The sequence below is a fragment of the Eptesicus fuscus genome, chromosome 21 (assembly GCF_027574615.1).
Source record: "Eptesicus fuscus isolate TK198812 chromosome 21, DD_ASM_mEF_20220401, whole genome shotgun sequence".
Classification (NCBI taxonomy): Eukaryota; Metazoa; Chordata; class Mammalia; order Chiroptera; family Vespertilionidae; genus Eptesicus; species Eptesicus fuscus.
Window position 1 is genome coordinate 3,433,454 of NC_072493.1, and position 13,765 is coordinate 3,447,218.

The following is a 13,765-nucleotide window of genomic DNA, read 5'->3' on the forward strand; positions in this document are numbered from 1 at the left end:
CACAGGACTGGGAACCCTCTTCGCGAGCATTTTACTGCACTTGGGTACCTTGCAATACCCGCTGGGGAATTCTAGCTTTGGGTCCGATGAGATGGATAGGTTTCAGAATGGATTGATCGGTGAGTGAAATATTCATGTTTTTATGGATAATGGACTCTCAGCGAGACAGATTGTGAGGCAGGATGGATGTCACGCTTCCGTGCTTGTCTCCGATTGGGGGCCAGTTGGTTGACCCTCAGAAGCTTCAGTTTGTTCATTGATAAAATGGGGAGAGGAATGACGTGTATCTGACTGGTTGTTGGGGAAAATAAATTACATTTCGTTGCACTTAGGAAAGTTAAGTAATGTATGTGGAAAAGGCTTTACTGGGCAAACACATTATGATGATGATGATGATGATGATGGCCATCATCATGATCATCACTCTCATCATAAAAACAGACAGGATCGAGTTACTCCAGTTGGGAGGGGTGCTTATGAGGCACTGAAGTGAAAAGTAGGGTTTCTCCTTCCCTCCCTCCTTCCTCTCTTCCTCCTTCCTTCCCTCCCTCCTTCTCTCCCTCCCACCCTCCCTCCCTCCCTTCAGTACATCATGGGGTGTGTTTAGTATTCCAGGCATGGTTGTTCTGGGGGAGCCAGTGTTCTGGGGGGCAGCGAGGGCCCTTCCTCCCTTGGGGGCCCTGGATTCTTATTAATCTAATGTGTTTACCCGTGTCACTGTCTCTTAGGTCATAAATCTAATTGTACACAATTTCGTTGAAGTTAACTTTCCTGAGGGCATTATATTAAAGACCTGGCCCCCAGAGGCGCTTTTTCTTGAAGAATCAGATCTGTCTTACACAAACAAGGAAAGGAGGATCCATCGGTTGTATTTAAAAGTAAGATAAATAACCCTACGTTAGCATCACTAGGTCAGGTGCGTCACATGGGGAGTGAAGCCCTTCCGCCCCATCGGGTCACCGCCGCCGCCACAGTAGGGCGGTCAGATTTAACAAATAAAAGTACACAGTACCCTGTTCAGTCTGATGCTAAAAAGAAAGGGTCCAATTTTTAGTATAAATATATCCCAAATAGTGCCTGGGACATACTTACACTTTTTTTTTTTTTTAAAGGTTGTTAATTTGAAAGTCAAGTTTAACTGGGTGTCCTGTATTTTTTTTTTGTTTGTTTTAAGAAAATCTTTTAAAACGTGTTTTGTTTTCTTTTTATTTCAGAGAGGGAGAGGGAGAGGAGAGAGAGAGAAACATCAATGATGAGAGAACCATTGACTGGCTGTCTCCTGCACGCCCCCTACTGGGAGTCGAGCCCGAAACCCCAGCATGTGCTCTTGACCTGGATTGAACCTGGGATCCTTCAGTCCTGAGCCAAACTGGACAGGGCATCCTGTATGTTTTTTTAATTTTTAATTTTTTAAATATATTTTTATTGATTTCAGTGATAGGAAGGGAACGTGAGAGAGAGAGAGGCATCAGTGATGAGAGAGAATCATTGATCAGCTGCCCTCCTGCACGCCCCACACTGGGATCGAGCCCACCACCTGGGCATGTGCCCTCGCCTGGACTCAAACCCTGACCTCCTGGGTCAATAGGTCGACGCTCCACCACGGAGCCACGCCGCCGGGCTGGGTGTCCTGTGTTTTATCTGACAGCCCTCCCGCCCTGCACCAGCGGCCCGGCCACCTGGGCAGGAGGAAGACCGTTGCCCGTCCCCTGTGAGCCTTTGAAGCATCTTTGTGGAGGAGTTGCGCTCACCCCAAACAGCGCAGACCTTTGCTTCCGTGTGAAATGATTGATACGAGTTCCTGCCCGATCGGCAGGTGTTTCCAAATGAAAAGCCATTCATGGAGGCCTGTGTAGGTGCAGAAGCTACGCGGGGAGTGCCCTGTGGTTGTAGCGCGGAGCTTAAGGTGCCAGCTTTGCCCGTTGCCTGGACCACGGAGCCACCTGCTTGACTCCAGGCAGCGCTAGGGCCACCATCCCGTGGCTCATCCTCCATGGCTCATCCTCCGTGGCTCATCCTCCGTGGCTCATCCTCTGTGGAGGTGCTGGCCTGGTTGCTGGGCTTCCTCATGTCTCCGGGGCAGATGCTAATTAATGGAGACAATTCACAGCTGATTAGCTGTCCTTCCTTCAGTAATTACATTCGCTCGCTAACTGTTCAGAGGAGGATTTCTAACCCAGTTCTTATTTCACTCGGAGCTTAATTTGTTTTTTGAATTGTTTGGGCCCTTCTTTTAATAGCCATTTTATTTTTTCTGTGTTGTTTTAGGTGCTATTAGATAATAAGTGAGTTTAATCTTAAAAAAAATACTCAGCGATAATGAGCTGTTTGCTGTAAATGGATTTCTAATGCTCCAACAGAACCTTCATTTAAATAACGTGAAAGTGGGTTCTAGTGGCTGTTTGGGGAGCCGGGATTGGTGCATGGAATACACCAATCGTGACCCACGTTCTCATACATAGTTATATCAAGAACATGTGGAATGGGGACCCACGATTTTAATTCCGAGATCATTGATTCATCAAGAATTCCAATGCAGAAACTATTCTTTTTCTTGCATATTTTTAACATCGTAGAAACATGGGGAAAGTGTGTGTGTGTGTGTGTGTGTGTGTGTGCGTGCGTGCACCCACTCATGTGCTTTTCTACCCCAAAACATTTAAATGATTTGAAGCCATTTCATTGAGGGATGATGGCCGTACCAAAGAAAACCCTGCCTACTGAACTTACACATCTTGGTTGTTGGAAGATAAGTTTGCGTTTAGTTTTGGTATCACCAGCCTTTCTTAAGCGCAAACAAATACATCTTCCGGGAAAACCCTTGTAAAGGCATTTGTCCAAATGGACCCAAGGGCTCCTTGAGTGAGTGTGTGTGGAGGTGTCCCTGTGCAGGGTGGGATGGTGCATCTGGGGACCCTGGCAGCGCTCCGGAACCATGAGGGTCTTTGGTATAAATCCTGCTTAGTTCGTGGGTCCCGGACGTGAGAAAGTGCAGCGTGCCAATCCCTTCTGTGCAGGAGTCATGGGTTCCGAGTCAGGGCTGAGAGCCCCCCTGGAGCAAAGTGTTAGTGGGTTTATTGAGAGGATTTATGTGGGTTTTCTATTTCTATGTTCTATTTACCCTCTCCCTCTCCCCTCTGCCTCTCCCTCCCTCCCTCCCCCTTCTCTCTCCTTGGGAAAATTGTGCCTTCTGCTTTAAATAATTACTAGCTCTGTTTACATTGGAGAATGGAATGGATATACACATTTCACCCTTTGGAGACCAAGCCTCTGTGTTATTTAATGCATGAAAGGCAGGAAATCATACACTTTGTAAAAAGGAGGGCATCCTTTCACCATTTAAAAATCATGAAAATAATATAACTGCGGCGAATTATGCCCACGGGCTCTTTCCACCTCGCCGGGCCGATAACAGGATGTTTAGGGCAACCAGACGTGCCCGCTTACACCGTCCGGACCCGAAAACCCATTTCTGCCCAAACCCAACTTTTTTACATTTTGATAACAGGTCTCCAGATATAAAGGGCTTATGTCTGAAATGCTGATACAGTCTTATTTGTGATGGTCTGAATGGGCCATTGTGTGAGGGAATTAAATAAAAATTGCTGTGTTCATGGGATCCCGCTTATTTTTTAAACCTCTTTGCACTTAATGTTACATTGAGAGATTAAATATCACCCTTTTCAACAGCTCCGATGGCTAGAGATATGGCTTTAAACCCTGGAGATTAAAAAAAAAAGTCTTTGGTCTGATTATTTATTGATATTCACACCACACCCCATTCGCTAGAAAATAGAATTTGAGTCCTGGGAATTGGATTCTTTTTCCTTTTAATTCACATCTTAACCTACCCACACCGGTGACATCTGTTCTGGAAAAGGAAAGCTGTGAAATCCCCACATGTTTTAAAAATGTGTCGAGGTGTTTTTTTTGGGGGGAAACACTCTTTGCCTTCTAACCTCTGACAAAGGCCCCCAATCGATGGGGGAGCGGGATCGCCTTCCTTTGCAATTAGCCTCCATGAGAACCAGCGCTGTTTTCCTGGGGATGGTCAAGTTCCCGGAACCCCGTGCTTTATTTTTCCTGCGGGAGCCCGCTGCCAGGGTACCACCCGGTTCCCCTTCGCGGCGAGTAAACCCCTCTTGCATCTCCTAACCCCGGCCTTCTTTCCAAATCCCGCCCGGGACTCAGGACGCCACCAGGTCCTCTGTCAGGCTGCGTACTAACCTCAAACAATCTGCTTTCTTCCAGTTTGGAAATAACCATAACTACATGAACATGGCCGAGGCAAGCAACGCTTTCTTTGCGGCCAGCGAGGTAGGTGCCTGCCTTCGTGTGTCTGTCCACGGTGTGTGCGCCTTTTAGATCGTTTAAGAGGCTGGAAGGGGAAAACAGGGGAGCGAATTTACCTCTCTCATGTGGCACGAGGCAGCGACGTAGGAGGAGAAATGAGAAAACCCTATCGGAAGAGAAAAATAGCCTGACACATCTCTCACTTGTCCAAGGCTGTTGAGAACGTGAGCCCTGCGCACACATCTCTCGATGGAAAGAAATACAGATGCAGACGAAAGGAGATATGGGAGGAAGGATATGCAGTCTAGCTATGCACACTGTATTGATACCTAAGCAGATAGGTGGTTAGAGTATTTTAACCTGGCCGGTGTGGCTCAGTGGTTGAGCGTCAACCTAAGAGCCAAGAGGTTGCTGGTTCGATTCCCGGTCCGGGCACATGCCTGGGGTTGTGGGCTCTATCTCCAGTAGGGGGCGTGCAGGAGGCAGCTGATCAATGTTTCTCTCGCATGGATGTTTCTCTCTCTCCCGCGCTCTCCCTCTCCCTTCCTCTTTCTCTAAAAATCAATAAAACACATGTTTAAAAAGAAAGTATTTTAACTTCACGTAGCTCTGAGGATGACTTCATTAAGTTGCCGTGTTTTGGGAAATGATGTGGCCGAGCCGTAGGGTTGTTTCTTGGGTCTTCGGTGGGAGGGATGTGAAATGAGTTCTGGTTTTTTTGTCAGATCCCCACAGCCTAGTCCAGTGCCTGGCACGTAGTAGGTGCTCAATAAGAATTGGTAGCATGAATGAATGGGTGGGCAAGCTCCGAGACCTGGTCCCAGCCGGGACAGCCGAATGATGGAATGCACAGGCAGTGCCACACAGACTCGGGTCTGCCGAGGGTTCACCAGTGCAAATGGAGCACGCACCTTGTTGTTGCTATCGAATTGCTGCCTTCCTGACTGAGGGCTGCTGTCTGGTCCCATTGGTCTGCCCTCCAGGAAATCCTCCATCTTGATTAGACCAAGGAAACAGTTTCCTAAAAATGGTAGGCCGTGAGACTTAAGATTTTATTTTATTTGTTTTAGTTACATCTTTATTGTTGGAACTATTACATATGTCCCCCTTTTCCCCCCATTGACCCCTTCTAGCCTGCCCCCTCCCCCCTACCCAGGCCTTTACCACCCTATTGTCTGTGTCCATGGGTTATGCATACAAGTTCTTTGGTTGATCTCTTCCCATCCACCCACCCAACCCCCCCCCCCACCCCCTTCCCTCTGAGATTCCACAGTCTATTCCATGCTTCTATGTCTCTGGATCTATTTTGTTTATCCGTTTATTTTCTTCATTAGATTCCACATGTGATACTTGTCTTTCTCTGACTGGCTTATTTCGCTTAGCATAATATACTCCAGGTCCCTCCATGCTGTCGCAAAGGGTGAGAGAACCTTCTTTTTCACAGCTGCATAGTATTCCACGGTGTAAATGTACCCAGCTTTTCATCCACTCGTCTACCGACGGGCACTTGGGCCGTTTCCAGATCTTAGCTAATGTAAATGAGCTAAAACAGTGAAATTGGTCCAAATGGAGCCACTTGGCAGTTCCTGCAATAAAAAGCCTTCAGCTTCCAAATATATTCAAATACAGGAAGCCGAACGAGCTTCACCACTTCCCCCGAGAATGAAAATCATGATGGTTTCGTCAGTCATCTTGGTCCAAGGAAGCAAATAGTATGAACGAAGTGAACATGGAGACATTATTAGGAAAAAGTGGAGAATCCAGATTTCAGGGCGATTGTAGATGAGTCACTTTTTACGGTGACCATCCTCTCTCTCGCCGAGAAGACAGCCCCGATGCGGGAGTAGCGTTTGGCACTGGCTGCTGGGTTGTTTGTGGTAATGAACACAAACCCCATCTGTAAGGACAGCACGATGCTTCATTCTGTAGGATTTTTTCCCTCCATTGGAATCAAACATTGATGAACACTCCACTGGCGGCAGCTGCGAGGAGACAATTTAATTCCAGCTGTGATAATTCACCGTGGCAGACGTCGGCTGTTATGTGTTGATACAACAGTTCTCCAGATTTGCATTTTTATCAAAAAGGAACAAATGTTTTGAACATTTCAGTACAGATGGTATTTAACCATGTACACACTCCTTAAACATGTTCAAGGTAAACACGGAAAAGTCATTATCTCTAAGAAGTTATCCTCGAAACCCGATGTGATTAATCTGATCTCGGTCAGAAGGCAGATTGTCCAAATGTCAGTAACTTTGTGTGTGTGTGTGTGTGTGTGTGGATGTTACATGGTTACTTTTATAATCTCAGATAACCAGTACATTTTCGTTATGTTTTTCTCTAAGGAATGCTCAACCCTGAATTGAATATATTACCTCTCTTTAAAAGCGGTGGAAGATTCTAGCATTTTCTTGGTTGTGCACTGTAATATAATTTTATTGTATGGTTTTATTAGGTTTACGATATGGTAAGTAGTATACTAAATTCTACTTTAAAATTATCTTGTCTTTTATAAAATTATACTGTAAGGATGTTGTATTTGTACATATGGCATCTCTGTATTCCTTAAGAAAAATAAGAATGAAAACCTCCTTAATTTTGACTGCCTAGCTTAAGATGTGCTTATGTTAGAGTTTAAGAGGCAATCTTATGTAATGATTTCCCAGAACATTTTCTTTTTTTTTTTTTTTTTTAACAAAAAGTAAAGCCCGAGTTAAGTGGTAACACACTACATTAGAGCCTGTGCCTCATTTCCCAGTCACTACATTAAAAGTAAATTTATTTGTTGTTGGTTGTTTTTTAAACATTTTAATGAGCGCAGACTAATTCAGGAAGCCTTTAGGTTTGATGCAGTCAAGTCGAAATGGTGCCCCAAACCAACCCTTCTCACGTAGCGATTGCCCGTAGCTAATACCCTGGGGACCAGGATACTCTGAGTTTGAAATTCACACGTTGGCTGCGTGTTTTCTGTCGGTGTCGTCATTACCCTGACCATGTTTAAAGTACTTTAAATATTTATTGAAATAATATTTCAAGCGTTAATTACAGTGGTAATGAAAACAGCCAAATGCCACATATCAAGAATGAGTGTTTATCCGTATTGTTAATGTGATATGTTAGATTTCATTAAGCAGTAATGGGGTAGCAAATGAGTCACAAATTACAGTTGCATCTGTTAGTGCACCGCATTAGTGCCAAAATAACAGCAAAGGCAGCCATAGGGCGACATTCATCAGCCAACCACACTCGCGGCCAGCGCATCCCTTTGTGTTTGAGAACTCAGGGTACCATCGTGAGAAACTGGGCTCTTTGAAGGGGGGGCGGTCATTATTCGAATAAATATGTCAGAAAATCTAATAGTTTCCTTCTAGCTTTCAAATGCGTTACTATGCAATCAAGTTCTGCATCTGTTGAATCTACAAAGGACCTCGAGATGTCCGATGGTCTGTCATGGGACTGACTCCCTTGTCTTGTGACCTGTTTACTTCCGGTGAGATTAAAAATCACAGCTGACCGGTTCTGTATGTAGGGAATGTGGTGCTTCCCCATCAACCCCCTTCATTTTGTTTCGATTTTCTCTCAAGTGGTTGTTAAATTATATTATCAATTCCTAGTTTGAATAATGGTGATTTTCAGCTCTAAATGAGTTCTCTTAACCAATGAGGGCAGATTCAAATGATCTTGCATCAGTTCACTCTTCAAAAATGTTATTAATAATAAATAGACTGTAAATTGGACCCTCTGAGCTGAGGATAAAAAAAAAATCTGAGGGGCTACACAACCTTTTCATTCTAGCCAAAATAGCCTTCTAACATGGACCACCCTCCTTACCCCCAATCCACGTTCAAGTTTAAGAAGGTGGCTAGTCCTGGTTTACATCAAAAGGCCATAGTTGATAACACCATCGTTAAGAATCTGAATAGCAACGAGGAAAGCGGTGCAGTATGTACTCTTAGGTCTTGAGAAATAACCTCACCTAAGTGAGCAACCCCAGTGGGAACAGTATATCTCTATCCATTTCTCTCTCTCCGTAAACCTATAGCCATATGTCGTTCTATAGGTGGCTTTTAAAAGTAGAAAATGGGCAGAAAATGTTCTGATAAATACCTATCAAAATCTTCATAAGCAAAGCCAATAACTCTCCATGTAGTTTAAATAAAAGCACTGGAACATTTTAATAGATGCTCTGAAGATAGTCCTTAATGTAAAACGTTGTATGACAAAACAGTAACAATTTCCATAGAAGCTTTTTTTTGTGTGTGTGTGCTTGGGAATATATCAATAAGGAAGTTGAAAAAGCAAACCACAGATTTAATATGACTTGTTTTATATGTTGTGACAGAGAGTAAGTACGTGTGATGTTCACTGCTGGATTCGTGTGGTGTGTGTGCGCGCCGCAACATCGTCAGCGTTTTACGAAGCATGTGGGTAATGGGAGCGGTTTGAGCTGTTTCACTAACATATCAATAAAGTGGCAATTTGTTATATAGCCAAGCCTAATGTCACTGCTGCTCCAACTAACAACAGAGACAGATGCTGCTAATTAAGTACGCATTAAAAAACGGTTAATACGGATACTCCATTAAAACCATATGATAATGAGACTTAAATCTTTAATCAGAATGATCAGCAAAACTTTCTATGTGGAAATCTGTGCTTAAGATGTTTCCATTGGAGAAATAAATATTTGGCCTCGCTGTGGAGTTGTTTTCATGCAAACACCTTGCTGCTTCTCTCCGGGGGGAAACAAAGATAGACGAACAGAGTGTGAGAAACCTCTTGTGTTCTGTTTCCTTTTGTCTTGCAGACGTTCCACACACCAAGCCTCGGGGACGAGGAGTTTGAGATCCCCCCAATCACGCCTCCACCCGAGTCGGACCCCGCCCTGGGCATCCCTGATGTGCTCCTGCCCTTTCAAGGCCTCAGCGACCCCTTGCCCTCCCAGGGCAGCGAATTCACACCCCAGTTCCCCCCTCAGAGCCTGGATCTCCCGTCCATCACCATCTCCAGAAATCTCGGGGAACAGGACGGCGTGCTCCATAGCAGTGGGTCGCACATGGTAGGCAGCAAGCGGATTGCTTGGGAGCTTTTTATCCTCTGTGCTTCTGGGGAAGCTCTGAGATCCCTGTTCTGTCTTCTGGGGGGACACGTGGATTGCGTTTCCTACCGCCGCGTGAACACCGATTCCAGATCAATCCCTGGCATTGGCAGGAGGGCACGGGGTTGGTTGATGGTCACATCGGAAAGAGGGCGATCCCACAAGATCATTCGGATTTGAAAGGATTTTTTAAAAGTCAGGTTCATTGATTTGGAAGCAAGCCATCTTCCCCGGCCTTGGGTTGAGCAGAGAGAGGTGCTTGAGTTGCAAGGTTGCCCAGGCGAGAGTTTAGAAATGGTAGCCCTTACCAAGTGCCTAGGTCTTTTGCCTTCGGTGGGTTTATAACATCACGTTTACGATCCACGATCTGCTCCTACCTCAAACGAAATATCCAGCTGTGATACAGAGAAAGAGGAAAAGAATCATCGCTTATAACCAGCAGAGGAAAATATAGATTCGGTTATTGTGTGAAATATACCTAATTGTGTTATTTATTGTCATAAACAGGGGATAAGGCACTCCAGAGAGCCAAGATTGCTAATGCAATCGTTTTGGTTCTATTTTTCTTAGTGAGCAATTATAGTTGGCAATCGCCAGAGGAAAATCTCCTTAAGTATTTTAAACTCTTCTGCTGGGATTTAATTTTTTTTTTCCCCACCATAGGATATAAAGCATTTGTGTCTGTCTAGGTGAGGTACTAAGCAGGCATTTTAAAGCAAGATGAATCGTTTAGAAGGCCTTTTTTGAAAACCCTGATAAAGTGAAATAGATGTAGATGTGTTGGTATAACAAAGACACAGATCCTCGTGCTTGTGGACATATTTCTGTGCACGCCAGGACCGTGGCCAGTGATGTTTACCGCGATCCTGGTTAATTCCCCAGATGACAACAGACAATTGCAAAGTGCGGAGTGGATTAGGGTGCGGAGAACCAGCGTGCTCCCGGACATATAAGATTACTGTCCCAAATAGGACTGCGGCAGCATCATTTTCTTTGCCTGTGATCTTTTGTGCTTGAGCTGAACAACAGGGTTTTTATTTTTATTTTTACTTTTTTTGTCGGAAAAGAACACAGCCAACAGTCGGGAAAGGGTCATTAACTATTCATAAACGTTCCCCGCCGTCGCAAAGAATTGTTTCCTGTGGACTTGCTGACATGTCTGTCCCTTTGCCCCAGGAAGGGAGGATCCCGTCTCCTCCTCCACAGCCAGGCTTGCCACGTTGAGCCTGGGAGGTAATAATAAAAATAAAGAGGGTGTTTAGTCCTCCAGGGAGTTAGCCAGGGTTCCCCGTTATTCATAGATGCTCAGGGAGGCTCATTAAAGTCTCGGAAATAGTTAAAAGACCCTATAATGCGTGCTACCATGTGTACTTGATTAAATTGGTAAATATTTATTATTAATAATCGAAGAATCTGCCTTTAAGTGAAACATCTGATGAATTACCTTCCCTTCAAGCCACAAACCTGTTATTGCCGCTATAAAAAAAAAAGTGTAAAGGAGGCATTTTGACTATGAAATTTCATTTCATGGTCAATCGCATTTACCGTATTGGGAAGAACTAAAGATGGAATCATAAAATAATTATGATATTCGCATCCACTTCGAGAGCGATGCTTTGGCGGGCTGGCGTCGGGAGAGGGGACTCAATTTTTAATGCTGCTTTCCTGATGTATTGCTAATCACTAACGCAGCTGAATTATCCCATTGATTTTTAAACGGATAAGTACATTAGCTAAGTGCGGGCTGCTGTCACGGTGTGTATGCGGACCTCATCCCATCCGTTGGCGCCTTTCTGAAGTTTTTGATATTTATTTGGGCTGGAAACAAACTAATCTTGTTGAAAAGTCGAGTAGAATTTCACCTTGAAGAAATGTCATGGCATTTTAGATCACAAATCTTGGGGGCGAGGGGCGGGGGAGTAAAATGTACCCAGACAAAATGATGATGCATACAACGTGTCGTTGGCTTTGTTCTATGTATGACTTGACATGCTCACCTATAAACTCCAATCTGGAATTGCTGGAGGCATGGCTAAAAATAGGTTGTGTCAAGGCTCCCCGTCTCCCTCCGGGCACCCAATTGGCCGGCGACATCATCATGGTCTGTGGCAGCTCTGGCCAGATTTCCCCCAGGAAGGTCACCGGGAAAATGACACATCGTACTGTCTCCATCACGCATGCGGCGTCCCCGGGTGCATGGAAATTTCATACCTGGTGCACGTCAGACGTGTTAGTGTCCCGATGAAGAGGCTGTCTGCTAAGGATGGCGGGGGTGAATGAAGACCATCCTAGAGGAGGCAAAGCCCGCTTGTTTGTGTCGCATTACAGCCGCTTTTCTTCAGAAAACCATTGGTTTTCCTTTCAAGAGAGGGACGGTTTGTCACGTTACTGATCGGCTGCGCTTTTGTTGGCAACAAACACAACATGTTTGTCTTCCTGGAATGCATGCCGTTATATTTTAAAACAGAGAGCAGGAGCAAAAGGGGGCGATGAAAATGAATCCAGCGAAGCAGGCTCCTAGATACAGAGAACAGACTGACAGCTGTCAGAGAGGAGAGGGCTTGGAGGCTGGGTGGGAAAGGTGAAGGGATTAAGCAAAACAAACAAACAAACAAAAAAAACACCCACAAACCCCCACAGAAATCAAACAAAACACATACACAACAAAACTCATAGACCAGACAACAGTATGGGGATTACCAGAGCGGGAGGGGGGCGGGAGGAGGTAGAAGAGGGTCCAGGGGGGTACATGGTGATGGAGGGAGACTTGACTTGGGGTGATTAACACACAATACAATTTGCAGATGATGTATTATAGAATCGTACACCTGAAACCTATGTAATTTTATTCACCAATATCACCCCAATAAATCCAATACAAATGAAAAAAAAAAAAAAAAGACAACACTTAAAAAAAATTCATGAGTCCAATCATCAGCATTCGCATTTCAGAATATGCAAATAATGCGCTGGTATTCAAAAGCGAATTGTTGAAAAAATGGAAAGTCGGTGCATGTGTGACTTCAAAGAAAAACCTCGATTTGCTTGTGGTGGATATGTGTATATCAAAGCAGCGTGTGTTTGGCGAGTAGAAATCAACAGTACATTTTGGTTAAAAAAAAAAATTCCTTACCTCTACGCATTATTGCCAGTTCAGATGATCATCTGGAAATTATTTTAATCTGCAAAAGATTGCAATCTGCAAAATCTACAAGGAGCATGCCCAAGGGCTTTTGTGTTGGTTTTTTTTTAACACCTCTCTATAATCTGCCCAGCCTGCTGAGTAGCATCGACATCAGTAGTACATCAATTTCAGAAAGTGGATTATTTTTACTAGACAGCTATTGTGACATATTGGGTCAGTCATAAATGAAAGATATTCATGCAAGCATGCAATACTTGTAATGAAGTCTCACTCTGACCTTCTGTATGATTGATTCTGTAATTTAGTTTTCTCAGGCAGTGCCTGAAATGAAATGAAATCATGTTGAACAAGTTTTGAATACCCACAGTGCACCAGGAGAAGAAAAATCTACAGCCCTAGAGGCTTGAGAGAGAGCCGCTGAACGATTTATCTCTATGCTATTATAGCCTTTGCCAGCATTCAACATTCTTTTTTTTTCCCTCCTTTCCCTTATTTGGCTTAAGTACTTAATTCTGCAGGTAGCTGTAAATGGGAAAATAAAATGCTGTTCAGATTTAAAATGACAGGACAGGAGTATGTGCAGGGAACTGATAAAATATCTTGAATAGAACTGACCTTTCATGTAGCTGAAAGTTACTGGGGGATTCATCCTCATAATTACCATATAGATTATTTTTATTTCTTTCCTGCAATGAAACATTTCAGAGAGCAGGAGTGCTGATTGAATGAAAATTGAACTTGTTAACATTCTTTTCAGCTTAGCCTGTTGTACATAACAGAAGGTTAGCTTTGATGAATTTCAAAATTCCCTTTGATAGCCAAGAAACAGACAGGAAAATAATTGTCTCTTGTCTGATATTTTGTATGCCCCGCCCCCAAAAAGAATTTATAAAACACTGATAATTCCCAGACGTGTTCTTCATGCATTCTAGTTCCTCTTTGGAGGACTGACATTTTCTGTTGGGCATGAGCTCTGGGTTTAATTGTGGTAGCACATGTTTATAGAAAAATGCCACACGGGTGCTCTTGTAACATCAAACATAGTATTAGAAAATTGAAAAAGATGGAAGTAAGGGGGTTATACTTGAATATCTGTTTTGTATCTGCTTTGTATCTGTTAAGGAAAGAGAGAGAGAGAAAGTCCTATAGGCGACGAACATGCAGAGAAGAAAATGATAAGCTTTTAAAATATTCATAAGACACTTAAGTCATAATCTAAACAGATG

At 43.9% G+C, this 13,765-nt stretch overlaps 1 protein-coding gene across 1 annotated transcript in view; it reads left to right on the plus strand.

Annotated features, from left to right (window-relative positions):
• The window catches only part of TOX3 (TOX high mobility group box family member 3), a 104,092-nt gene that overhangs the window by 66,762 nt on the left and 23,565 nt on the right, over positions 1 to 13,765 (plus strand). Inside the window, exons 2-3 of the mRNA XM_008152339.3 lie at positions 4,252 to 4,317; positions 9,104 to 9,355. Coding sequence (XP_008150561.2) covers positions 4,252 to 4,317; positions 9,104 to 9,355 — 318 coding nt within the window. The remainder of the gene's footprint in view (positions 1 to 4,251; positions 4,318 to 9,103; positions 9,356 to 13,765) is intronic.